This window comes from Budorcas taxicolor, chromosome 2 (genome assembly GCF_023091745.1).
Source record: "Budorcas taxicolor isolate Tak-1 chromosome 2, Takin1.1, whole genome shotgun sequence".
In the NCBI taxonomy this organism is placed as follows: domain Eukaryota; kingdom Metazoa; phylum Chordata; class Mammalia; order Artiodactyla; family Bovidae; genus Budorcas; species Budorcas taxicolor.
In genome coordinates, this window is record NC_068911.1 from 49,524,241 (window position 1) to 49,552,056 (window position 27,816).

Consider the following 27,816-nt stretch of genomic DNA (forward strand, 5'->3'; position numbering starts at 1 on the left):
CTCCTCAGCGTGCTCTGGCATGTTTCTCTAGATACTTTGATTATCCAAATCAGAAATTAACGGTGACTAAAAACAAAAAGACTACTGTCAGAAGGTAAAGAATGGATGCTCCCACAGTACTGGAGATCATTTAAGTTAACACTGTCATATAGAGGGCAGCTTAGCAACACCAAGTCAAAAGCCTTAGAGTCTTGTATATCCTCTGACCCAACAGTTTTGTGTGTAGGAATATGATTGCAGATGTGCTAAAATATATCCATAAAAGCCCCAAATCGAGTTCTACATGTTCAATACTGGGGGCTATTGTAACAAAGCCAGCAAGCTGGCTGGGTTGTTTTAGCTGTAGAGGCTCTAAGGCCAAAGTTAAGGTGGGTTTCTCAGGTTGCTCAGTGGTAAAGAATCTACCTGCAGTGCAGAAGACATGAGTTTGATCCCTGGGTCCAGAAGATCCCCTGAAGGAGGAAACGGCAACCCACTCCAGTATTCTTGCCAGGAAAATCCCATGGACAGAGGAGCCCGGGGGTGTGGGGGAGGCTACAGTCTGTGGGGACATGACTGAGCATAACACACACAAGGCACCATCAGGGCTGTGCTCCCCCTTAAACCTGTAGGGGAGTCCGTCCTTGCCTCTTTCCACCTTCTGGTAGCCCCAGGCATTCTTGGCATGTGGCTATAACTCCTGTCTCTGCCTCCTGTCTTCATGTGGTGGTCTCCCTCTGTTTCTTTTTTTAGATAAGGACACCAGTCATGTAGTATCAGGGCCCACCGTAGTGACCTCGTTTTAACTTGATTAACCCTAAAGACTATTTCCAAATAAGGCCCCATTCTGAGGTACTGGAGGTTAGGATTTCAAAATATCTTTTTGTGGGAAACACAAACATACTGCAGTCTGCCCTGTGGCTCCTGAAAATTCATATTTTTCCAGGTACCAAATACCAAATACCTCATCCCAACTTTCAACTTTCACCCCATCCCAACTTCCCCCAAAGTCTTATTCTAACATCAACTCTAAGTCCATATATGTTACTAAACTTCAGTCAGTTCAGTCGCTCAGTCATGTCTGACTCTGCGACCCCACAGACTGAAAAACACCAGGCTTCCCTGTCCATCACCAGAGCTTGCTCAAATTCATGTCCATCCAGTTGGTGATGCCATCCAACCAACTCATCCTCAGGAAAATTAACCAAGTTTGGCAGTTAGAGCTTAAATGCTGTATATTCAAGGCCATTTTTCTCTTTGGCTGCACCACACGGCTTGTGGGATCTTGGTTCCCCAACCAGGGATCAAACCCAGGCCCTCCAGAGTGGAAGTGCAGAGTCATAACCACTGGACCACCAGGGAGCTCCCAAGCCGTTATTTCTGTTTACCAAAATTTGTCTTAAGTTCAAGATGTGGTTAAAGATTAGTATCTGACAATACTCTACAGAGCTATTTACAATAGGGTAAGTTAGAACTGGTCATGGAACAACAGACTGGTTCCAAATAAGAAAAGGAGTACATCAAGGCTGTATATTGTCACCCTGCTTATTTAACTACTAGGCAGAGTACAGCATGAGAAACGCTGGGCTGGAAGAAGCACAAGCCTGGATCAAGATTGCCAGGAGAAATATCAATAACCTCAGATGTGCAGATGACACCACCCTTATGGCAGAAAGTGAAGAGGAACTAAAAAGCCTCTTGATGAAAGTGAAAGAGGAGAGTGAAAAAGTTGGCTTAAAGCTCAACATTCAAAAAACTAAGATCATGGCATCTGGTCCCATCACTTCATGGGAAATAGAGGGGGAAACACTGTCAGACTTGATTTTTGGTGGCTCCAAAATCACTACAGATGGTGATTGCAGCCATGAAATTAAAAGACGCTTACTCCTTGGAAGGAAAGTTATGACCAATCTAGATAGCATATTGAAAAGCAGAGATAAATTACTTTGCTAACAGAGGTCCGTCTAGTTTTTTAAAGGTTATGGTTTTTCCAGCGGTCATGTATGGATGTGAGAGTTGGATTGTGAAGAAAGTTGAGTGCCGAAGAATTGATGCTTTTGAACTGTGGTGTTGGAGAAGACTCTTGAGAGTCCCTTGGACTGCAAGGAGATCCAACCAGTTCATTCTAAAGGAGACCAGTCCTGGATGTTCATTGGAAGGACGCTGAGGCTGAAACTCCAATACTTTGGCCACCTGATGCAAAGAGTTGACTCACTGGAAAAGACTCTGATGCTGGGAGGGATTGGGGGCAGGAGGAGAAGGGGACGACAGAGGAGGAGATGGCTGGATGGCGTCACCGACTTGATGGACGTGAGTTTGAATGAACTCCAGGAGTTGGTGATGGACAGGGAGACCTGGTGTGCTGTGATTCATGGGGTCGCAGAGTTGGACACTGAGCAACTGAACTGAACTGAAGGTGGAACTAACTATTCCAATGCTCCCAAATTATGGTTTGACTAAATAAATTAGGACTCTTGTTTTTCAGTGGCCAAGTCATGTCCAACTCTGCGACCTGATGGACTGCAGCAGGCTGGGCTTTCTTGTCCTTCACTATCTCCCAGAGTTTGCTCAAACTCAGGTCCATCCAGTCAGTGATGCCATCCAACCATCTCATCCTCTTTCATTCCCTTCTGCTCCTGCCTTTCTCAGCATCAGGGTCTTTTCCAATGAGTCAGCTTTTCTCGTCAGGTGGCCTAAGTATTGAAACTTCATTAAATAGTCATTAAACATTCATTTTTGAATGTTTTTCTACTAGTCATGTATGGTTGTGAGAGTTGGACCATAAAAAAAAGGGTGAGCACTGAAGAATTGGTGCTTTTGAACTGTGGTGTTGGAGAAGACTCCTGAGAGTCCCTTGGACTGTAGGTAGATCAAACTGCTGCTGCTGCTGCTGAGTCACTTTAGTCGTGCCCAACTGTGTGTGACCCCATAGACCACAGCCCACCAGGCTCCTCTGTCCCTGGGATTCTCCAGGCAAGAATACTGGAGTGGGTTGCCATTTCCTTCTCCAATGCATAAAAGTGAAAATGAGGTTGCTCAGTCGTGTCTGACTCTTTGTGACCCCATGGACTGTAGCCTACCAGGCTCCTCCGTCCATGGGATTTTCCAGGCAAGAGTACTGGAGTGGGTTGCCATTTCCTTCTCCTAGATCAAACTAGTCAATCCTAAAGGAGATTAGTCCTGAATGTTCATCAGAAGGGCTGATGTTGAAGCTGAAACTCCCAATACTTTGGCCACCTCATGCGAAGAGCTGACTCATTGGAAAAGACCCTGATGCTGGGAAAGATTGAGGGCAGGAGGAGAAGGGGACGACAGAGGATGAGATGGTTGGATGGCATCACCGACTCAATGGACATGAGTTTGAGTAAACTCGGAGTTGGTGATGGACAGGGAGGCCTGGTGTGCTGCGGTCCATGGGGTCGCAAAGAGTCAAACACGACTGAGTGACTGAACTGAAACAAAGCTTACATTAAGAAGATTAAAAAAAAAAAAAACATTAAAAAATTCTATGTCCAAGCAATATCTTGGTGTTAAAAAAACACCTACTCAGGAAAAAAGCCTGGAGGAAAAAAAAAGCCAAAATATAGATAGCTAGGGTTGTGTTAGGTATGATTTAAATAGCCTTCACTATAGTTTTCCCATGGAAATGATTAATTGGAGGGAAAATGTAAACCTGCCAAGAAAGTTTTAGTGGTGTTTCCTCCATTTCTTAGAAAGTGAACTTCATTTAGAGCAGGGAACAACAAAGCTTCAATTTACTGAAGGTCATTTATCTGAGAACTGATCATCTTCATTGCAGATTTTGTGGCTGAGTCTGTCTTCAATTTGCTCAGCTGATCAGCAGCAACTAACACAGCAGATCACTTCCTTGACCCTGAAATGAGATGAATAAAAGGATTTCCAGGATTCCTGGTTTTCCTATCTCACTGGCTGTTCTTCATTCATCTGGTTTTGAAGAATTCACCATTTTCCAGCCTCTTCCCTGTAAAATGTTCCCAGACGTTTTCTTTACCTAATTTGTTCCCTGGGTAACTTTAATCAGTTCTATAGCTTCAATATTATAGATATATGATGGCAGTTCTCAAACATTTCTAGGTCCCTGAACTTCAGACTTCCACCCAACTGTCAGCTTGACAGTTCCTTTATTTATGTAATAGGCTGCTTCTATTAATTGCATCATCCCCCGAATTTGTACATTGAAGCTTTAATTCCCAACGTGACCGTATTTGAAGACAGAGCCTATGAGGAGGTGATAAAAGCTAAATGAGGTCATATGGTTGAGGCCCTAATCTGAGAAAACTGGTGCCCTTATGTGAAGAAAAGACACCAGAGTTTTCCCTTCCCTCAGTCCCCATGTGAGGATAGCAAGAAGGTGGCCATCTTCAAGCCAGGAAAGAGCAGGATCTTAACCTTGGACTTCCAGCCTCCAGAATTGTGACAAAATAAGTTTCACGGTTCGAGTCATATAGTCTGTGGTGTCTTATTATGGCCCTCAAGCAGGCTAGTATAGCCACTCACATTCAATATGTCCAGAACCACTCTTCAAATCTGTACCTTTTGAGATGGGAGGAAGCAGCTTGGGAGCCTTTGGGAGAGGACAGTGCTGAGAGGTCTGGGGGCTGATCCCACAGATTGGTTCCTTTAGGTTTTTCCAAGGTCTGGGGAAAGGTGCAGCCCGGCAGGGACCCATAGTTTCTGGAAGGATGGTGTGGATCGTGGCCGACGGTGTAGTACAGGATGAAGAAGTACGCTACCCACCTTTGCAGCAGCATACCTCCACAGAGCTTTCTCAATAGAGACCATGGTCCCCCACTGGTAGGGGTGCCCAGCGCTGGACAGCAGCAGGCTGGTACCAGGCTGGGTGCTGCTCAGTCACCCTTTTTTTTTTTTTTTTTAATCTGTACCTTCCCTGAGGTATATCATTTTTACAGTTGCTCAGGTCAAAAACCTTGCAGTTTTCCTTTACTCCTCTCACCTTCCAGAGCTAGTCAGCAAGTCCTGTGCTGTCTTTAACATATATTCAGAATGGAATCACTGTTCATAACCTTTACCCTTATCACCCTTATAAAGCCAGTGACTTCTCAACTGGAGCACTGCAGTAGCTGCCCTTGACTTTGTAAAATCCATCTTCAACAATGCAGCTAGTGCAGAGTGACCCTTTAATACTAAATCAGACTGTCATTTCTCTGCTCAAAAATTCCCCAGTAGCTCCCTATAATAAAATCCAAAGTTTTTGCAATGACCTACGAGGCTCTATATTAGGTGTTCTCAAAGTTGAACATCACATCTAGAGGGCAAAATTGTTGCCATGGCCTGCAGAATTTTATGATTCAGCTATTTTGTGTTTGTGCCTTTATAACTGATTTTAACTAGCTCCCATATGATGTCGATGAGCCAGGGGGCCCCACTGGGAGAATCAGTTCTCTTCACGCACTATACTGTCTCCTGTCCCCCACCCCTCCCAACCATGGTTCTCCTCTTAAATGGCAAACCTGCTTGGGCCCCTAGGTCCACACTGTTCCTTTCTGGTATTTACATAGGACATTGTCCACTTGCATGATCACTCACTCAATTAGCACCGCTTCAGAGAGAGATTCTAGCACCATCCATTCAGAATAGCACAAACTGTCACTCTTTTATTTCTCCTTAGAGCGCTCAACACATTTGTTTACTGCCCACATTTTTCTGTTACAGAAGGCCAAGACCTTTTCTCAGTTCACTTTCCTGACCCACGGGCTAAAACAACAGTGCCTGGACGGTCATAACAAGTACTCAAAACATGTTTCACTGACTAGGAGAAAAAGTGTGGAGAAAGCGCCTGCACCGGGTAAGAGCCAGCCGATTGCACAGCTGCCAGGGTCAGCTACCCACACAGCGACCGAACAGCCGGCGGCGGGACTTCCTGGGAGGTGCCCGGAAGAGCTTCCGGTGTGAACAGGAAGTCCTTTCGAGAGCTGCCGCCGCGGTAGGCTAGGGGCGGTGGTAGGCTGCAGCGGGCGCAGTCATGGGCAAGAGAGACCGCGCCGACCGCGGTGAGATGTGGCGCGGGCGTGTTTCGCGGTTGCTTGTACCCGCCGGCCCCCTCATCCTGTGTGGTTGCTGCTTAGGCCTTCTCAGAGGCGGTCGACCCCAGAGTCGCTCGCGGCCGGCGCATGCTATCAGGACTGGCCGCTGGGCTAGGGTCGACCCCGACCTCCGGAGAGCCCTGCAGCCGGTCTAGGTGGGCAGCGTGAGAGAGAGGACTCCCGAGGTGCACAGTGGCTCCGGGCTAGGGGTGGTTGGCGCCAGGGAAGTCTAGTTGCAGCCAGGTTCCGCCGATCTGCGACTAGTCAGTGCAGGGGGAGCCCGAGGCCCCTGCAGGGCTCACTTTGTGTGTCCTTGTTAATATCTGCAGAGAAGAAGAAGTCCAAGAAACGGCACTACGAGGATGAGGAAGACGATGAAGACGACGCCGCTGGGAACGACACCCAGGAAGCTGTTCCCTCCGCGGCCGGAAAGCAGGTGGATGAGTCCGGCACCAAAGTGGATGAGTATGGAGCTAAGGACTACAGGCTGCAGATGCCGCTGAAGGACGACCACACCTCCAGACCCCTCTGGGTGGTGAGCACGCCCACAGCCAGGGGCCAGGAGTTGGTGGGGCCCAAACAGAAAAGCAGGACCGTGCGCTTCGGAGCCCACTGAGAGCGAGCTTTCACAGGCGCGGACTGAAACAGCCGAGATAGGAATGAGCGTGTCTGCTCGTGTGCCGGCTCGCCTTGGGCTTCCTTCCTCACTAACCCGTGCTTTACTCTCATTCTCTCTCCAGTTCTGCCGCGTGATCGGAAATTACTTTCATCCATGGAGTAGCGGCATTTATTGTGTAACGTTTTAATTCCTCTTTGAAAAAATTAATGAGACATTTGCTAGGCAGCTTTTTACCTCAGCTTGAAGTAATGTTCTCCATTCATTGGTCATCTAGCCAGAAAGATATCCAGTAATGTAGTTGGCTTCTCCTGTGAAGACTAGTGGGAGGAGGCAGCTACTGACTCTGGAAGCTTTGTCTTCTATTCTCTCTATTCCTTATATCTGATTAAAGTAGTAGCAGGCCCTACAGTTGACTGAAGATGTGCTTACAAAAGTATCCCTGGTGTTGGTTTTCTGGGCAGCTTATCCTTTCTAGATAATGGTGTGGGAAAGAGTCGAATCGTCTCATTAATTTCCTTGACTGTTGTGTCCTTTTGGTGTTTCTCAGGCTCCTGATGGCCACATCTTTTTAGAAGCCTTCTCTCCAGTTTACAAATATGCTCAAGACTTCCTGGTGGCTATTGCAGAACCGGTGTGCCGACCAACCCACGTGCATGAGTACAAACTAACTGCCTACTCCCTGTATGCAGCTGTCAGCGTCGGGCTGCAAACCAGTGACATCACTGAGTATCTCAGGAAGCTCAGCAAGACAGGAGTCCCAGATGGAATCATTCAGTTTATTAAGGCAAGTGGGGGCTAAGGCTGGCTCTTTTGCCCTCCTTCTTAATGTAGGAATGGTAGGGACAAGTGCTGTACATCGTTAGCCTGTGGCAGTCAAGAAAATGCCATTCAGATCCATTGTGGGGAGCAGAATAGCCAGTCACCCTGGCTGCTGCTCTTCTGGATCCAGCATTGTGTTTTGCTGAGGCTGCACTTCCCATGAGCTGCTCTTAGCCAGTGGGTACTAACAAAGTGGGTCTTCAGGCTTGTTCTGGCCCGGCTTATTTGAGAATACAGCCCAAAGTGTGGGCTGTTAGGGACTGAATTGTGCCTCCTCCAGAATTCACGTCTCGAGGACCTAACCTGTAATATGATTGCGTCTGGAGTAAGGAGATAATTAAAGTTAAATGTGGTTAAAAGGGCAGGGCCAATAGGATTAGTGTCCTTATAGGAAAGGATACCGGAAGGCTTGTATGCTTTCTCCGCATTTGTACAAAGACGAGGTAGTATGAGCACAGACTGAAAAGGTAGCCCTCTGCAAACCAGGAAGAGAACCTTCACTGGAAAAGAAGTTCCTGGCTTCATGATCCTGGACTTCTAGAAAAAAGTTTCTGTTTGTTAAACAGCTTGGTCCAAGGTGTACTGTATGGTAACATGAGCAGACTAGCACAGATGATAAACTTCACTTAGGTCTGAGAGACAGGAGACCACTAACAACTTCCATTAGGCAAAGTCAGAAAGGACTTCACACGTGGAAGAGGAAAGAGTTCTCTGTGACGAGCACTTGAACATGCTTGGGTTCTGAGAGATGGTGAATACCGTTCAGAAGAGATGGACAGTAGCTTTCATTGTCTTCTGCTGAGCAGTAGGCAGTTGGATTCAGACCCCAGATCTGGAGTGGCAGAAGATGAGTGCCACAGGCATCCAGCACAGAAATGAGGCCAATCTCAGAGAAGCTGGTGGGAGCCCTGAAGAGAGTTCTTTTCTTGTGATGTGCAAGGGTACCTTGGGAGAAAGACTTGCATCTTGTAAAATGAGCCTGTTTCAGTTCCCTGGCTCTTCTCAGTCTTGGCTGGGAGCTGCCTGCAGGAATGTGGGTGTTGGTTATGCAGGGGTGGATCTAGAGGGCAGCAGTGGAGGCAGGCAGCAGCCTGAGACCTGAGTTGCAGATTTCATGGCCACCACATTTTCTCTGCTCATTCCGTCCCAAAGATTGTTGGGAACTTGGGAGGATTTTCCACCATTAAGAATCTTATATCTAGTTGAAGAAATGGGAATGTTGGCAAGGAGGCTGAAGGCTCTGTGTTTAATTTTTGCAGCACCCACTTACTGAACACATATTCTGCCAGCTTTGTGTTGGGGGTAGTGCTGGTACAGTGGGATGAATCTCTGGATTAGGATGGGGGTCTCCCGAAGTGAAGAATAAAGACAAAGGGAAAATAACGGAAAGATTTTAAGCAGCATTTTATAGGTTAAGGGATGTGCATCAGAGTTAGCCAGACAAGAGGGAGGTTTTGCTCTCAAAAAGTAGAAGCTACACAAAGAGTCAGACGTGACTGAAATGGACTCACCATGCACACAAGGGCACCAAAAGGTGTGCAGTAAACAGTTTATCTCCACTGACCGCTTTCTGTAGTGGCTTTGTATTTTATTCTTAACTTTTCTTAACTATGTCAACTACTGATTTAAGCTGTTTTCACTTCCCCACCCCACCCCTGCATCATGGGCATGTGGGATCTTAGTTCCCTGACCAGGACTTTAACCCTGGGCCCTCTGCAGTGAGCGCCTCCAGTTCTAACCACTGGACCACCAGGGAATTCCTGCTATTTTCAATGAAAAAAAAAATTATTTCTATTGGATTTATTTTACTTGAAGTAGTTTTACTGTTTTTTATTTTTTTCTTCAAAATCATTTTTACACTTTTATCTTTAATTTTTGTCCTTCTGTTTCTTTTGGGTTTTTGTGGGTAGTGCTGTTTTTTAACCTGTAGCTTGAGTTAGATACTTAGTTCATTAATTTCTAGTCATCCTTATTAGTAGAAATATTTAAACATGTATTCAGTTCAGTTCAGTTCAGTCACTCAGTCATGTCCGACTCTTTGCGACCCCATGAATCACAGCACGCCAGACCTCCCTGTCCATCACCAACTCTCAGAGTTCACCCAAACTCACGTCCATCGAGTCGGTGATGCCATCCAGCCATCTCATCCTCTGTCGTCCCCTTCTCCTCCTGCCCCCAATCCCTCCCAGCATCAGAGTCTTTTCCAGTGAGTCAGTCCTTCGCATCAGGTGGCCAAAGTACTGGAGTTTCAGCTTTAGCATCATTCCTTCCAAAGAAATCCCAGGGCTGATCTCTTTTAGAATGGATTGGTTGGATCTCCTTGGAGTCCAAGGGACTCTCAAGAGTCTACAGCACCACAGTTCAAAAGCATCAATTTTTCGGCACTCAGCTTTCTTCACAGTCCAACTCTTGCATCCATACATGACCACTGGGAAAACCATAGCCTTGACTAGACGGACCTTTGTTGGCAAAGTAATGTCTCTGCTTTTCAATATGTATACCTATGGCTGATTCATGTTGTTGTATGGCAAAAACCAACACAATATTGTAAAGCAGTTATTTTTTAATTAAAAATAAGTTAAAAATAAAAACAAGTAAAGCTAAAAAAAAAAGTGGAAGCTAATAGAAAAAGCTCTATTTAGACAGATCTACCCCTTTAGGATTGCACATTGGATGTTCCTAAAGTAAAATGAACACTTGGTTGATAGGTAGTAAAATGCGTCCGGTAATGACTTGTTCTGAGCGAGCTGCATGTGGCTGATTTTACCTGTCTGGTGTTGTCCCTCCCTGCAGTTGTGTACTGTCAGCTATGGGAAAGTCAAGCTGGTCCTGAAGCACAACAGGTAAGGGACTCTGTGACAGGCCCACCAAGGCGTTTTCACCCTCTGCCTGTCAGTGGCAGGAAGCTAACGTTTGTGGGCTGTGCTCTGCACTAACAACTACTCCCCAGAGTAAGGGGCTAAAGGGAATGAATGAAGCTGTGTGGCCAGAACTGTTCATTCCTGACCACTGTATTCCCCTGGCAGTGGAGCTGGGGCTCAGATCCCTGCTAGTTTGTCTTCAAAGTAGGGCTTTGCCAGCAGCCCTTCTGTGCTCTCTCATGACCAGTAGCTCATCACTCAGCTTCGGCAAAGGGATGGGGCAGGGTGACTGTGGAGAGGAGCCGGAGGCCACTTTCCCCAGAATATCCAAAGAATGCTAAATGGACTCTTCTGCAAATTCTGTCCCGGTCAGCAGGCTTCTGCTTCCTCCCCTTTTACAGATACTTCGTTGAAAGTTCTCATCCTGACGTCATCCAGCATCTTCTCCAGGATGCTGTGATCCGGGAGTGCCGCCTGAGGAACTCTGAGGGGGAGGCCACCGAGCTCATCACCGAGACTTTCACAAGCAAATCTGCTGTATGTGGGCTCCTGGGTCACCCTCAGGGGTTGGACACATTCAGGATTTTAGCCCTCAGGTGCTTTTAGTCCAGCATTTACAGCCTAGTAGTCTTGCAGCTTTCTTGCAGCTTTGACTGTTGCTTGGTAGCAGTAGGGTTAAATGTTCTGTGAAGTCCAGATCCTGCCTTTCTCTTCCAGATTGCTAAGAGCGCTGAAGGTAGCGGTGGGCCCTCCACTTCCCGAGTGACAGATCCACAGGGAAAATCTGACATCCCCACAGACCTGTTTGATTTTTATGAGCAAATGGACAAGGATGAGGAGGAAGAAGAGGAGACACAGACAGTATCTTTTGAAGTCAAGCAGGTTAGTGAACATAACTCCTCCTGGTTGCTTCTCTAAGCTGATATCAGAAGCTGGTCTGGCCCTGCCTGGACTGTCCACGGTTTGTGTGAGAAGAAGGAACCCCTATCTATCTCCAGTGTGCTGTGGCATCATTCTTCCTGATGGAGTTACATCCGCGTGTCCCATTCTTCCTGCTGGTGGGTCAGTGAGAAATGGTGTCTGCGGGGCGTTTTGGTAGCTGATTGGATTTAATTTTGTTCATTACCTTAGTTTGGGGTCCTTTTCTTTGCTTTAATCCAGTTGTTATCAAGCAAGATCTGAAATTGCAAAAGTCTAGGTAAACTTGATTTTTATTGTTAGGTGTCTTAGGATATGTGTTGCTTCTGAGCACGCTTTGGAGTTAACAAGATTATAAAACCTTCATGCTTTTTTCCAGGAAATGATTGAAGAACTCCAGAAACGTTGCATCCACCTGGAGTACCCTCTGTTGGCAGAATACGACTTTCGGAATGATTCTGTCAACCCTGATATCAACATTGACCTGAAGCCCACAGCTGTCCTTAGACCTTACCAGGAGAAGAGTTTGCGGAAGATGTTTGGGAACGGGCGCGCACGCTCCGGGGTCATTGTCCTTCCTTGTGGTGCGTGACTGAGTGAAGGAGATGGGTGGGCTGCTGTCTCTGCATCTGTCCTGAGTCGTGTATGGTCTAGCCTAGGTTCTTGGCCGGAAGTCGTGGTACACTCAGCTGGAGCCCTGCCCCAGACTCTAGAAGGTGAACTCTCTCAGGAAGGGGCCTGCACCTTCTTTTTTTTTTTAAGCCGCATGGGTTACTTTGAAGCACATCCCTGGTTAAGGAAGAATTGCTTTTTAAAGGAACAGCTCGGTTTTTAATCTTGATCCTCTAATGGTGAACGGTGGTAAACTCAGAAGCCCCTGGAGTTTCACCTTCCTGTGTCTTTGCCAGTAGCAGTGTTCACACTACCACGTTGCTGAGTGCTCAGCCCAGTTTATGTGTGACCATAGTAGCCATCTGTTACTCAGTCCCTCCGAAGGTAGTCCATGTGTTGGGTACAGAATACCCTAGCAGCACTGCTGTCCCAGGGTCTCGGGCAAGTTGCACCTTAGATTTAGTTTTCCCATCTTTAAAACGGCAATAGTAGAAGTGTCTCGTACTCATTGTTTGTTTTGACAGATGTTGCTTTTTAAGATTTAAATAAGGTGCATATATGGCGCTTTAACAGGGCCTGGCACTTGTCTCTTACTTTTCACATTTGTGTTGAAGTGGGCATGCCTCCTTTTCTGTAAAGAAGGAAACAGGTTTGGAGCAGAAAAAAATGCCTCAACAGTGTCAGCTTTGAGGATCATTACGAATAATTTGGGCCAGATTGGTGTGCCGATGAGCCTTTTTGTCTGTCCCTGTCCCTCATTTCAACCTGGCTTGGGTGGGGTTGCCCTTGGTGTCTTGTAGGTGCTGGGAAGTCCCTGGTTGGCGTGACAGCTGCGTGTACCGTCAGGAAGCGCTGTCTGGTGCTGGGCAACTCAGCCGTGTCTGTGGAGCAGTGGAAAGCCCAGTTCAAGATGTGGTCCACCGTCGACGACAGCCAGATCTGCCGCTTCACCTCTGACGCCAAGGACAAGCCCATCGGCTGCTCCGTTGCCATCAGCACCTACTCGATGCTGGGCCACACCACCAAAAGGTCCTGGGAGGCTGAGCGGGTGATGGAGTGGCTCAGAACTCAGGAATGGGGCCTCATGATCCTGGATGAAGTACACACCATACCAGGTAAGCAGGCTGAGAGCCTGCTCATCATATGGACAGAGTAGTTTCCAGTTCTTGGGTTGAGAGAGGGGCTGCTGTGTAATACAGCCATCTTGCTAGAGAGACTTGCTTGGTGAAGCTTTCAGTTAAGTAATGAGCATGTGTGGAGTAGGGGTTAGTGGTGGGTGGGCGTACACACTGACAGTCTCCTTAGACTGGCCCAGAGTAGTCATTTAGAAAGGGATGCTTTTTCCCTTCTCTGTTTTTGCACCTCAACTTATCCACTTATCCTTAACCACCCCCCCCCAACCTTTTTTTTTTACAGTCCCACAAAAACTATACTAGGAGCACAAAATAGTTCTTACAATGTTTGTTTTGTTTGAAGACTAAAGTATTGATCCTTATTATGTTACAGAAGCCGTACTTGTCCAAGTATTGCAGGCAGCCATATTGATGTAATTTATGACCCATAAATCCACCCATTTAAGTATATGATTCAAGATTTTTAGTAATCTTGAATTTAGTAAGGCGTTTGTGCAGCCATTACCATGACCCAGTTTTAGAATATCTTTCTCATACTCACCATCACTGTTTTCATCCTTAGCTCCAGGAAATCGCTAAATTGTTTTCTGTTTCTGAATACATGCCTTTTCTGGAAATAAATTAACAGAATCATATATATATTTTTATATCTCACTTCCTTCACTTCACATAATGATGTATCCACGTTGTGACACGTGCTGATGGTGTGTTCCCTTTAATACTGAGTAGTAGACCAGGCAAACCTTTCTCGATAAATTAACAGTTCTGATCAGCTGAGCAGTGGAAGTTAGAGCTGCTGCTGCTACTAAGTCGCTGCAGTTGTGTCCGACTCTGTGTGACCCCATGGCCTGCAGCCTACCAGGCTCCTCCATCCATGGGATTTTCCAGGCAAGAGTACTGGAGTGGGTTGCCATTGCCTTCTCCAGGAAATTAGAGATGACTCTGAATTAAATGAAATCAGAGGCATTTTCACATAGTGTTTTCAAAATATTGTGAAGATGGCCTTTCCATCTTTTTGTTTTCTCTGTAACGAGAACTCCTCCAACCCCTCTGGATGTCTGAAGATGCCTGGAGATGTTCACAGCAAGCCAAGTGGGGATGAGGGTCTCTCGGTCAGAAGGAAGCAGTCCTGAGATGGGGAAGTAGGTCCTGCATGGTCTGACCGCAGTGGAGTTCTGTGGCTGGGGAGGGCGTCGAGAGGGAGAGCAGTCAAAGCTGAATTCAGAGAGGCATTGGGGCCACTCCTGTAGGGCCTGAAGGAGGACCTTCAGCTTGTACTCTGGGTGAGATGCCTTTTGAGAGATTTGAGCCAAGGGTGACAAGATCTCATTTAACATTCTAAAAATTTCACCCCGGCTGCTATGCTGGAAAGAGAGTGCAGGAAGCGAGGATAGAGAGCATCTACACTTGTTACTTCGTGGAATCCCACCACAAGGCTTGGAACCAGTGAGAATGACGGTAAGCTGATTCTGGTTATGCTTTGAAGATGAACCGCACAGGTTAGATCTGGCTCTGAAAGAGAAATCAAGGATGACTATCAGATTTTGGCTTGAGCCATCAGAAGAGAGGAGTGGATATTAGGTGGAAAAGGCTCTAGAAGGAGCAGGTTTGGAGAGAGAAAATTGGGAGTAGGCTTTCAGTTCAGTTCAGTCGCTCAGTCGTGTCCGACTCTTTGCGACCCCATGAATCACAGCACGCCAGGCCTCCCTGTCCCATCACCAACTCCCAGAGTTCACTCAAACTCAACGTCCATCAAGTCGGTGATGCCATCCAGCCATCTCATCCTCTGTCGTCCCCTTCTCCTCCTGCCCTCAATCCCTCCCAGCATCAGAGTTTTTTCCAATGAGTCAACCCTTCGCATCAGGTGGCCAAAGTATTGGAGTTTCAGCTTTAGCATCATTCCTTCCGAAGAACACCCAGGACTGATCTCCTTTAGAATGGACTGGTTGGATCTTCTTGCAGTCCAAGGGACTCTCAAGAGTCTTCTCCAACGCCACAGTTCAAAAGCATCAATTCTTCGGCGCTCAGCTTTCTTCACAGTCCAACTCTCACATCCATACACGACTACAGGAAAAACCATAGCCTTGGCTAGATGGACCTTTGTTGGTAAAGTAATGTCTCCGCTTTTGAATATGCTATCTAGGTTGGTCATAACTTTTCTTCCAAGAAGTAAGCATCTTTTAATTTCATGGCTGCAGTCACCATCTGCAGTGATTTTGGAGCCCAAAAAAATAAAGTCAGCCACTGTTTCCACTGTTTCCCCATCTATTTCCGATGAAGTGATGGGACCAGATGCCATGATCTTCATTTTCTGAATGTTGAGCTTTAAGCCAACTTTTTCACTCTCCACTTTCACTTCCATCAAGAGGCTTTTTAGTTCCTCTTCACTTTCTGCCATAAGGGTGGTGTCATCTGCATATCTGAGGTTGTTAATATTTCTCCTGGCATCTTGATTGCAGCTTGTGTTTCTTCCAGCCCAGTGTTTCTCATGATGTACTCTGCATAGAAGTTAAATAAGCAGGGTGACAATATACAGCCTTGACGTATTCCTTTTCCTATTTGGAACCAGTCTGTTGTTCCATGTCCAGTTCTAACCGTTGCTTCTTGACCTGCATATAGGTTTCTCAATAGTCAGGTCAAGTGGTCTGGTATTCCCATCTCTTTTTCCACAGTTTATTGTGATCCATGCAGTCAAAGGCTTTGGCATAGTCAATAAAGCAGAAATAGAAGTTTTTCTGGAACTCTCTTGCTTTTTCCATGATCCAGTGGATGTTGGCAGTTTGGTTCTGCTGCCTTTTCTAAAACCAGCTTGAACATCAGGAAGTTCACGGTTCACATATTGCTGAAGCCTGGCTTGGAGAATTTTAAGCATTACTTTACTAGCATGTGAGATGAGTGCAATTGTGCAGTAGTTTGAGCATTCTTTGGCATTGCCTTTCTTTGGGATTGGAATGAAAACTGACCTTTTCCAGTCCTGTGGCTACTGCTGAGTTTTCCAAATTTGCTGGCATATTGAGTGCAGTACTTTCACAGCATCGTCTTTCAGGATTTGAAATAGCTCAACTGGAATGCCATCACCTCCACTCGCTTTGTTCGTAGTGATGCTTTCTAAGACACACTTAACTTCACATTCCAGGATGTCTGGCTCTAGGTGAGTGATCACAGCATCGTGCTTATCTGGGTCATGAAGATCTTTTTTGTACAGTTCTTCTGTGTATTCTTGCCACCTCTTCTTAATATCTTCCATCTGCTTCTATTAGGTCCATACCATTTCTGTCCTTTCTCGAGCCCATCTTTGCATGAAATGTTCCCTTGGTATCTCTAATTTTCTTGAAGAGATCTCTAGTCTTTCCCATTCTGTTGTTTTCCTCTATTTATTTGCATTGTTCGCTGAGGAAGGGTTTCATACCTCTTCTTGCTATTCTTTGGAACTCTGCATTCAGATGCTTATATCTTTCCTTTTCTCCTTTGCTTTTCATTTTTCTTCTTTTCACAGCTATTTGTAAGGCCTCCCCAGACAGCCATTTTGCTTTTTTGCATTTCTTTTCCATGGGGATGGTCTTGATCCCTGTCTCCTGCACAGTGTCACGAACCTCATTCCATAGTTCATCAGGCACTCTATCTATCAATTCTGGGCCCTTAAATCTATTTCTCACTTCCACTGTATAATCATAAGGGATTTGATTAGGTCATACCTGAATCGTCTAGTGGTTTTTTCTACTTTCAATTTAAGTCTGAATTTGGCATTAATGAGTTCATGATCTGAGCCACAGTCAGCTCCTGGTCTTGTTTTTGTTGACTGTATAGAGCTTCTCCATCTTTGGCTGCAAAGAATATAATCAGTCTGATTTCAGTGTTGACCATCTGGTGATGTCCATGTGTAGAGTCTTCTCTTGTGTTGTTGGAAGAGGGTGTTTGCTATGACCAGTGTGTTTTCTTGGCAAAACTCTATTAGCCTTTGCCCTGCTTCATTCCGTATTCTAAGGCCAAATTTGCCTCATATATTTATATAAAGTACCAAATACTGACAGGAGTGCAGAGCAGCTGGAACTGTCATGCATGGCCAGAGGAATTGCAAAATGTACAGTCATTCTGGGGCAGTTTGGCAGTTTATTAGAAAATCACCATATGAGCCAGCAGTCCCACCATGGGCATCTGTTGTGGAGAAATGAAAACTTAGGTTCACACAAAAACTTGTGCATGTTTATAACAGCCCTGGTTGTGATCTCCAAAACCTATGAACCATGGAAATGCCTGTCAGTGAGGGGCTGGATGGACAAGCTGGCACGTCATTCGATAGGATACTCCTCAGCCATGGAAAGGAAGCCCAGAGGCATCTTGCTGAGTGAAGTCATCCAGTCCCAAGCGGCTGCAGAGTGTGTGATGCCTTCAGTAGGACATTCTTGAAAATATGAAACTATAGTGACAGAGAACAGATCAGTGGATGCTGGGGCGGGATGGGGGGTGTGATGAGGCAGAGCATAGGAGAGCTTTCAGGGTCGTGGATTGGCTTGTAACCTGATCGTGGTGGTGGCACAGTCTGCCCCTGTGTTAACATTTATAAAACCACGCTCACCTACCACCCTCAGGAAAAGTTCAGTGTGCAGTGTACTAAGTCATTTAGTCATGTCCGACTCTTGTGACCCCATTGTAGCCCACCAGGCTCCTCCATCCATGGAGTTCTCCAAGCAAGAATATTGGAGTGGGTTGCCATTTCCTCCTCCGGGGATCTTCCCGACCCAAGGTTGGAATCTGGGAATCTTAGATCTGCTGCGTTGGCAGGCAGGCTCTTTACCACTAGTGCCCCCTGGGAAGCAAAAAGTATACACTAAAGGAAAAAAAAGCCTTGCAGAGAAGGTGGGTATTTGGTCTGATGGATTGGAAATTGATAAAAAGAAACATTTTCTATAAATAACTTTGAAGTTGCTTTGTAGCAGTTTAGTTGGAGGCTGTGTTGGAAGCATTCATTCTGGTCAGCAGGCTTCAGGGTGAACAAATTCCTTGCGTGAGTCAGAGCTCAGTGGCATTTGTTTAATGTCCTGCGTGGTGTTTCCAGTTGCTGCTTATGCTCCTCCCGATAGCTTAGCTGTGTGCGGGGAGCGCCGGGGCTCCCTGGCCTGGGGCTTCCTCTGAGTCATTGCCTCCTGTTCTCCCTTTCACCCTTTGGAGCAGGCCTGAAAGTGGAGTTGAAGCTTTTTCACCTGGTCATTCTAGAGCCAGGTTTCTGTGGTCCTGTGACCCAGGGCTTAGCCATGTGGTGTCCTGGACCAGTCTTAGGTCAAAGCTGTCTTCGGTACTTAGAGCATTTAAAAAGTGATGATGTGAATGTGCCAATTGTTTCCCCAGCCAAGATGTTCCGACGGGTGCTCACCATTGTGCAGGCGCACTGCAAGCTGGGTTTGACCGCAACCCTCGTCCGGGAAGATGACAAAATCGTCGACTTAAACTTTCTGATTGGGCCGAAGCTCTATGAAGCCAACTGGATGGAGCTGCAGAACAGTGGCTACATCGCCAAAGTCCAGTGTGCCGAGGTAGCTGGCCTTTTCCTGGTGGTCCCTGAGGGCGGGGCACTGCCTTCGGAGGGGACTGGATCAGGTCTGCTCCTCCCAGGCAGGTGTGCAGGGCAGGACCCGAGCAAGAGTTCTGCTGCCTTTGCGGTAGCCTCCGCCCTCCTGTGGGGTGGGCAGTCTCCTGCCATCTCAGATGTGTGAGACAGTCGCTTGTCCAGGGGCACACGGGAAGTGGTCGAATCAGGAGGCTAATCCAGGCCGGCTGGGCTTCTCGTCCTCCCTTCTGGGAGTGAGCACCTCAGGGTGCTCCTGCCCGCCTTCACCCCAGAGGGATTCTTGGTTCTGTGGGAACAGCCACCGGCCACCCCCAGTGCCAGAGTCTGTTGGTGTGACGCCCACAGACGGCACATGTGACCAACATTCAATTTCTAAGAACACATTTTCCCAGGATTGTTCTGTGATGAATCCCTGCACAGGTATGTGTTAAAAATACATGTTCAAAGGAACAGCAACAGCAGGCCTTTCTGGCATTTTAAAATGACCGTCAGTCAGTGGCTAGAGTAGGGTGGGCTGTGTCCTGGAAGGGCAGAGACGGGCCTCGTGGGTGAAGGTGAGTGTGAGGGAGCTGTGCAGGTCACCTTGCTCTAGCGAGACGCTTCCTTACCCTCCGGGTACGTCATCATAAAGAGCACGCAGGTTATGCACAGCGCTGCTGCAGTCTTGAGGTGCCTGTTCCTGTGTGGTTGCATCTTCTCTCCCTCTTCCCCTGTCTTGGAGCTTAGGCTTGTCATTTTCTTGCTTTTCTTTGTTATTTTACTTCCTAAACATTTGCAGTTCCCTAAAGATTTGTTGTTTAACCTTGCTTTTTAAAAATCTTTGTTTAGTTGCTAAGTCATATCTAACTCTTTTTGACCCCATGGACTGTAGCCCGCCAGGCTCCTCTGTTCATGGGATTTTCCAGGCAAGAATACTGGAGTGGGTTGCTGTTTCCTTTTCCAGGGGATCTTCTCGATTCAGGGATCGAACCCACATCTCCTGCATTGGCAGGCAGATTCTTTACCACTGTGCTACCTGGGAAGCCCCTTTAAAATCTTTATGTATATGCAAAAAGAATCAGGATATATATATATATATATATATATATATATATATATATATAAAAATGTTCTTGCATGGTTTCTGATTTTTGCTTAGTATTTTTATTCCTTGCAGAATGCATTATTTTTGATGATTCTTATAGCTATTATAGTTCATTACTTTGAATTCCTTTGTAGTATTCCACTGGACAAATATACCACAATTTGATAGCTAATGGAATATTACACAGCAGTAAAAATTGTCTTTTCTAAATGTTGACAGGGGCTTCCCTGTTGGCTCAGTGGTAAAGAATCTGTCTGCCAGTGTAGGAGATGTGGGTTTAATCCCTGGGTGGGGAACATCCCCTGGAGGAGGAAATGGCGGCCCACTCCAGCATCTTTGCCTGGGGATCCCACGGACAGAGGAGCCTGATAGCTATAATCCATGAGGTCGCAAAGGAGTTGGCCGTGACGCAGTGATGTTGGCAGACATTAGGGTTGCTAAGTTGCTTTTTTAACAGCTTTATCAAGGTCTAGTTTATGTTCCATAACATTCACCTATTGTAAGTAAATGCTGTGGATTTATAATTTTTGTGATTTTAGTAAATGTAAAGAGTTGTGCAGCTGTGTCCTCCAATCCAGTTTTAGAACATTTCCCCCACCCTCAAGAGTTCCCTTGAATCATTACCGGGATGTCATTGCTAGGCTAACCCCACACGTAGAGCTGGCAAACGTGTGTGCAATTCTCCGTCCAAAGGTGGACAGAGCACATCCACCTCTGCTGTGAACACATTTTAACATGTAAGAGGGTCTTGGTTCGGCATTGGGTTTCAGGGTTTGTTTTGTAATGGGTGTGTTTACAGTAGTTTTGAGATGAAATTCACATGCCATTGGTTTTGTCTTGGTTTGTTTTAAAGCTGATTTGCCAAAGTTTTCAGTTGTGTGGTACGTAAGCTTGCATACTGACCCCTAATTCTTACCATTTCACAGGTTTGGTGCCCAATGTCTCCTGAGTTTTACCGGGAGTACGTGGCAATCAAAACCAAGAAGCGGATCTTGCTGTATACCATGAATCCCAACAAATTCCGAGCTTGCCAGTTTCTGATCAAGTTTCATGAAAGGAGGAATGACAAGATTATTGTCTTTGCTGACAACGTGTTTGCTCTGAAGGAATATGCCATTCGACTGAACAAGTAAGAGTTGAAGAGTTAGAGTTGGCCTCAAAAGCCCATTTATCTTCCCCACGTGAGAGTGCAGAAGGTGACTGTTTTTTTTCAAAGCTCTCAGGAACTTGTTAGTATCTGAAGGCCTAGTTTCATGTTCCCAGGGACCGCATGAGACCAGGAGCAGCGGTCAGAGTCAGAGGTTGGTGTGTAGAGAAAAGGGGGCCTGGTCACTGTGAGCCAAGAGAGCGAGTGCTACTTTGGAGCTGGGCTCCGAAGGTGGGCCCTAGTTGGCATCTGGAGTTTCAGGTTGAGTGGCACTGTGATTGGAGATGCGATCAGACAATATGGACTAGGGGCCAGGCAGGCAAGGCAGACTGAACCAGCATCCCAGGTATGGCCCAGCATCTAGAAAGAGCTTCTTAGGAAACAGCCGGCAGAGTCCTCATTACAGCCTCACCCAGGTACTACTGAAAATTTGAAAATTTCCTGCCAGGTAAAGAGGAAGAAGCCTGTGCGTGAGTATAGCAGAAGACAGGGTCCTCGGGCCTGAATTTTTATGTCGCTGGGGAGGGATGGATACTCTTCACAAGCTGTGATTTAATCATCACCTCAGCCACAAGAGGTGATTGTATTAGTCTCATGTTATAGACGAGAAAACTGGGACACAGACTGAGTTTCTCAGATTTCTAAAACTGTACCTTATTTTAATGTAGGAAATATTTTATGTTTTATCAAAGTAACATAGGCCATTAAGAAAACTAGCAATTCCTTGCCCTGTCTTCCTAGTCAAAATTCCTTGTTCCCCAAAGATGGATACTTTCAGCTCTTTTCTCTGTTTACCTTGATGTTTCTAAGTAATAATTTTTATAGCAGTTTCTTGATGATTGATTACGGAAATTGCCTATTAATTTCCTATCATGGGAGTTGTGGGTTTAGCCCTCTCACCTATGTCATTCCATCCCCTCCTCCCACTCCATCCCCACAATATGTTTGGGACCAAGTTAGTTTCAGTGTTACGTTTTTTTAAATTAGTTCTATACTTTTTAATTAATTTTTTTATTAAAGGATAATTGCTTTACAGAATTCTGTTGTTTTCTGTCAAACCTCAACATGAATCAGCCACAGGTGTACATACATCCCCTCCCTTTTGAAACTCCCTCCCATCTCCCACCCCATCCCTCCCCTCTAGATTGATACAGAGCCCCTGTTTGAGTTTCCTGAGCCATACAGCACATTCCCGTTGGCTATCTATTTTATGTGTGATAATGTAAGTTTCCACATTACTCTTTCCATACGTCTCACCCTCTCCTCCCCTCTCCCCATGTCCAGAGGTCTATTCTCTATGTCTGTTTCTCCATTGCTGCCCTGTAAATAAATTCTTCAGTACCGTTTTTCTAGCTTCCATGTATGGGTATTAGAATATGATATTTATCTCTCTCTTTCTGACTCGCTTCACTCTAGGTTCATCCACCTCATGAGAACTGACTCAAATGCATTCCTTTTATGGCTGAATAATATTCCATCGTGTATCTGTACCACAACTTTATCCATTCATCTGTCGATGGACATCTAGATTGCTTCCATGTTCTAGCTAGTGTCAATGTTACGTTATTTTGACTGTGTAAGTATTGTTCAAGCCAAGGCAGGCAGTGTACTGTGATTACATTTTTTCTTAACATTTTGTTTTTCTCCTAGATTTAATAGTTGCCTTGTCATTACTTTTGCTTGGTTTTCTGTGTAATTACCTAGTTATCCCTTTTCAGACTCCTCATAAAATTCCCTCTCAGAAGGGTCAGATCTTTCTCTGGTCGGATCCCTTCAGGTGCTTCATCTTCCTGTCTTGCTCTGGTCTGCTTGCTCTCTAGGACCCGAGATGCTGCCTGTCACCTTTGGGCATGCCTCTGATATCATCCTGTGAATTCCTTGTACCTCTTCCCTCTGTTGAAACCCCTGTTGCCACATCTCAAGTCTCCCCTTTCTTGGTCGCTCATTTTGATGGACTGTATCCTTTGGTAGATTTCTGAGAGAAGGTATGTAGAGGAAAATTTCATAAGAATTTGCTTGCAGATGTCAGTATTCACTCTCACACTTGGTGAGTAGTTTGATGGGGCCTCAGAATGTCAGAGGTAGGGCTGTTTTCTCAGCTTCCAATGCAGCTGCTTGCAAGCCTGCTTGATGCCTTTCTGACTCCTCTCTATATGTGATCTGTTGTGGTGGTCATGGGTTTTCCTTCTCTCAGGAGGGTTTTAGAATCTTTTTTTGATTTTTGGAAGTTTCAAAACAATGTGACTAGTGTGATCTTTTTTTCTTTCATTACAATACATGCAGTAGACACTTTTCAATCAGAAAACTCATGTCCTTCAATTCAGAGAAGTTCTTTCTGTTTTTTCTTTGTCACTCATCTTCTCTGTTTTCTCTTCTTTCTTTTTTTTGAGGGGTGAGACGGCCGTGCTGTGTGGCATGTGGGATTTTAGTTCCCCAACTACATTGGCGTCTTAACCACTGAACTGCCAGGGAAGTTCCTTTTCTCTCTTTTTGAATTCCTGCTGGCCAGGTGTTAGATCTTCTGGGCATCTTCTCCAATTCCTCCCTGCCCCATCCCGCCTTTCTTTTCGTCATGCCATGTAGCTTATGAGATCTTAGTTCCTTGACCAGGGATTGAACCCAGGCTGTGGCCGTGAAAACACTGAATCCTAACCACTGGACCCGTAGGGAACTCCCATTTTCTCTGATTTTTTTATCCCTTTGTCTACCAACTCTATTGAAGCTGTTGTGAATTTCCAAGAGTTCTTTATTGTCAACTGTTCTTGTTTTTTTGAGTAAGTACGGTGTCTTCTCTGTGGCTATGAAAGCTTTCTTCTGTTCCCTACACCATCTCTCGCTTCCTCACGTGTTTTGTTTCAGCTCTGTCTTTCGAGCCCATCTTCTGATTTTTGGTGATCTTTGGCTCTATTTTCTTATTTAAGGGTGAGTCACCAAAAAGCTGATTGGGCTTTCTGTATAGCTTGGTGGGTTTGCCAGCCGGTGGACCTCTCCGTGATCAGGCATGGGCCTGGCTAGTTTGTCAAGAAACGGCCAGATGCCAGTATCTCAGGGTCTTTTCTTTTGGGCTGGAAAGTTTCTCCAGAGAGGAATCTCACCGTTTCCCAGATTTCAGCCTGTGGCAGGGGAGGGAGTGGGGAACCCCTGTCTTTCTTCACTGTTACTCTTGCTGTACCCTCAGCTCTGCCTGAGGGCAAAGGGTCTCCCTAAGTGTGTTGAGAATCTAGAAAGGACATCTCCAGGTTCCTGCCAGGTGGGCAGAGGCACGCTTGGTGGCAGGAGTTGGGATCTGATACTGTTCCTTACACGTATGCTCCGTCAGTCTCCCTGTCTGTAGTCCTGCCCTAACACCTACCTTCTGAGGCAGCTGGCGATTAGATCTTGAACCCTTTTGTGTTCCGTATAGAAAACTGGCTTGTTTTATGCTGGCTCTTCTTTCCTGCTGGGCTGGGCTTCTGCTTTCTTTGTTCTACCCTTTTGCTCTACTCTCTCTTAGAGTTACCACCACCTACCTCAGGATTCCTACATCTAGTAGGTGTTCAACAAATGTTAGGTCCTTTTTCTGGAGGCTGGTTACCCTTCTGTTTCATTTCCTATATGAGAGAACCTTCCCTGTGGCTCAGACAGTAAAGAATATGCCTGTAATGCAGGAGACCCAGGTTTGATTCCTGGGTTGGGAAGATCCCCTGGAGAAGGAAATGGCAACCCACTCCAGTACTCTTGCCCGGAGAATCCCATGGACAGAGGAGCCTGGTGGGCTACAGTCCATGGGTTTGCAAAGAGCCGGACACAACTGAGCAACTGACACTTTGACTCAGAAACTGAGGGCTTGCCACTATGAGTTGTTTTTCCTGATGATGATCAAGGAGAAAAAGAATCACCTAAAAGCCTACATATCAAGAAACAGGCTGTTCTGAAGGGTGCAGATTCCCAGCCTTTCACAGCATGAACACCCAGAAAATAATAAATTTGTAGGGTGCTCCAAACACTCTGGTAAGCCAGGCTTACAGGATTGGGGAAGCATCCAGCTGTCCCAGGCCTCGCCCAGCTTCCCCATGGGCCAGGGGGCTGCTCTCTCGGTATACCTGTTACCAGTTTATAGCACAGTGTTGGGAAGTGTGTGTGAAATAGCAAAAGCAGTGCTTCCTAGGCCTTCCAGGGAGCTGATGGGCCTGAACGGTGGAACAACCACTTGAGTTCAGCTCCTCTGGCTCCCAGCCTCGGGTGTGAGCTGGGAGCATGAAGCCCACTGTGTACAGGAGGACCGCTGGCAGGCATGGGCTTTCCCCGCAACATGGAGCCTGCCTCTGCTTGGTGTGGGTGGGCCCTGCGCACTTGGTTGCTGTCCTTGTTGTCCTTGTCGTCGTCACTCTCACTATCGTTACCGACCCTGTGGAAACTACCCAAACCACGTCAGTATAGGAAGAGGAGAGGAATGGCACTGCCGGATGCCAAGAGGTGACAACCAGTGAGGCTGTCAGAAAGGGCTGTGCCCTTCGGCAGCTGGAAACTAGCGAGAAGTGCTTTGAACATAGCATTACAGGGCGTCAGTGGGAAGAAGTCGGGAAGGGGTTCTTTTCTCCTTTCTTGGAGAATGCCTATTTCACTTGGAAATGGTTCCTTCCAGCCTTTTGGTTGCAAATAGCAATGTTTTCTTTTTTTCCCGTTGTGCTTCATGGAATCCAGGAGATTCTCCTTGTATAGACACTAGGCTTAGAGTGAGATGTTGAAGGAGGAAGGAGCGCAGTCCAAAAACAAAAGAATGAAGGGAGAATGTTGAAGAGAATGGTGACCTGCACCTTGGCTCAGAGGGGAAGGGGTGGCGGCAGTGGGGGCGTGTTTTTTATGGGTCTCTTCCTGCTGTTTGTCCATGACAGAGGTCTTCCTGGGAGAGAGAAACCTTGAAGAGCTCCCTTTTCCTCTGACATGCTTTCAGGATAGTCGAGGAGTGCGTCTGTGGTCTTCCTAACATAGCTTTGTTCTTCTCTAGACCCTATATCTATGGTCCTACGTCCCAGGGAGAAAGGATGCAGATTCTCCAGAATTTTAAGCATAACCCCAAAATCAACACCATCTTCATCTCCAAGGTCAGTGTGGCATGCAGCAGCTGCGGGGCCTGGGGGCACCTGGGTGATTTCTGGGCAGTGCATTGGGGCTTGTTGAAGGACCGTCACGCGTCAGTTTCCATTCCCGTGTGTCCAGTGTCTAGGGACACGGGAATGTTGTTTGGCGGGGAGGAGAAGCAGACGAAGGGTTTTATGTATACAGTCTGTACCCCTAACTCAAGGAGTATACACTCTGGCGAGCGCTTTTGTATGACTCAGGCTTTTTCTACCTCTTTTGGGGATATAGGAATTTTAAGTCGTATTTTTTCGTATAAAGGGGGAAGTTCACTAAATACTCTGACAAAGGGAGGCACGTGGATGAGGTTCTCTTTGTGGGGTTGGAGATTCCTGCGGGTCGTGGGCACCCTTTGTCCTGGCTCCCATGTGCCTTGGGGGTGAGTGGTGAATGTAAACACAGTACAAGGTCATGTAGGCTCAGCTCGGTGATGGTTTCAATTTGCAGTTAGAAGTGGAAGCCTGACAATTTCGAATAGTCGTTTAGATTAGAATGATCCAAAGCCCCAAAGAGAGGAGATTTACCCATAAAGTGATCGTAGATGGATCAATAAGTACCAGCCTTTGATTTCTGTGTCTGGAGACCTTGATGGTGGGACCGTCCCCCGTCCCCTAGGGCAGCTGCCCTGAGCCAGGATCCAGCCCGCTGCAGGCAGTGGGCCCTACCAGGTCACGTGTCCAGCTTGTGCTGTTCGCCTCAGTGGCCTCCAGTTAAGATTGTGGATGGTTTTGTGCAGGCCTAGTTCTGCTGCAGAAAATGAAAAGCATCACTCAGAGCATTGATCGGGCCCTCTTGTCTCTGGGCCTTAGCAGCTTGCGCTAGGACTGTTGCTGAGACAGATGGTTAGGACCTGGGTCCTGACAGCTTCTGTAAGACAGCTCTCCAGAAGCACACTCGGTCCTAGAGACCTGCTTGGGTCTGAGGGACCCTGGTACAGACTGAGATGATAGTGATTGTTGTTTCTAAATTAGCTATAGAGCTTATTTAAATTTGAGGCTAGCTGAATTTTTTTTCCTTTTTGTCTCACATATAAAAACCTTCCCAAGCTCACAGCTGTCTCATTTCTACAGGTGGGTGACACGTCATTTGATTTGCCAGAAGCAAATGTTCTCATTCAGATTTCCTCTCATGGTGGCTCCCGGCGGCAGGAGGCCCAGAGGCTAGGGCGAGTGCTCCGAGCCAAAAAAGGTACCTTCCCCAGGGCTCTCTTTTCCACCACTTCTGTCTGGTGCCTGCATGATCGTGAGGGCGAGCTTGTGCTCCTGGGTTAGGTGGACTCTACAGGGGGCGGGATGTAGGAGGTTCCAAAGCAAGGACCAAGGCTCCTTGGCATTATTTATTTCTTAGGTGTTGGGAGTGAGTATCTGGATGTTTTCCATGGCAGCTGTCTGGAACTCATAGTCTGAGCTGAGTGCTTATGTTCATGGAAAAGGGAGCTGGGAAGCAGTGCTGAACGGTGTGGCTGTAGAGGGAGAAGGCCCCCAGTGGATGTATAGGAGCTGGAAGGTGTCCTCTGAACCTCAAATTAAGAGTAAGGGGAGAGCTTGGCAGGAGCAGCTACAGGGTGGTTACCTCACTCATAACCTGTGAAGAATGGTCCCCTGAGTGGCAGTTAATAGAAGCTTAGCAAATGAGGAAGCAAGAGGCATGGAGTTTCTGCTTGTTAATTGCAGTAAAGAGGCCTAGACCCCCATCATGGGCAGAGTAGAGACCAGTATTGCTGGCATTCTCCAGCACCCTCCTAGGGCCACGTAGGTCCTACAGGAATGACACAGGCCCGGTCCTCAAGGGAGCCACTCATCTCAGGAAGAGCTTGGCCTGTTAGGATGTTTGAAAATGGTAAGATTGATGAGCATGTGTTAACACTGTGCTGCATTTGAGTGTATTTAGAAAGC

At 46.6% G+C, this 27,816-nt stretch overlaps 1 protein-coding gene across 2 annotated transcripts in view; it reads left to right on the forward strand.

The window, feature by feature from the left end:
- The first annotated feature begins 5,894 nt into the window (after positions 1–5,894).
- Positions 5,895–27,816, forward strand: part of ERCC3 (ERCC excision repair 3, TFIIH core complex helicase subunit) — a 31,307-nt gene continuing 9,385 nt past the window's right edge. The window contains exons 1-12 of one of the 2 annotated variants that reach the window (XM_052656875.1): positions 5,895–6,011; positions 6,374–6,579; positions 7,211–7,447; positions 10,276–10,325; positions 10,745–10,880; positions 11,061–11,225; positions 11,641–11,845; positions 12,674–12,988; positions 18,353–18,537; positions 20,583–20,785; positions 25,791–25,887; positions 26,992–27,109. In XM_052656875.1, the coding sequence (XP_052512835.1) occupies positions 5,984–6,011; positions 6,374–6,579; positions 7,211–7,447; positions 10,276–10,325; positions 10,745–10,880; positions 11,061–11,225; positions 11,641–11,845; positions 12,674–12,988; positions 18,353–18,537; positions 20,583–20,785; positions 25,791–25,887; positions 26,992–27,109 (1,945 nt within the window). In that variant the 5' untranslated portion in view covers positions 5,895–5,983. The remainder of the gene's footprint in view (positions 6,012–6,373; positions 6,580–7,210; positions 7,448–10,275; positions 10,326–10,744; positions 10,881–11,060; positions 11,226–11,640; positions 11,846–12,673; positions 12,989–18,352; positions 18,538–20,582; positions 20,786–25,790; positions 25,888–26,991; positions 27,110–27,816) is intronic. The other variant, XM_052656879.1, reaches the window with a different exon arrangement.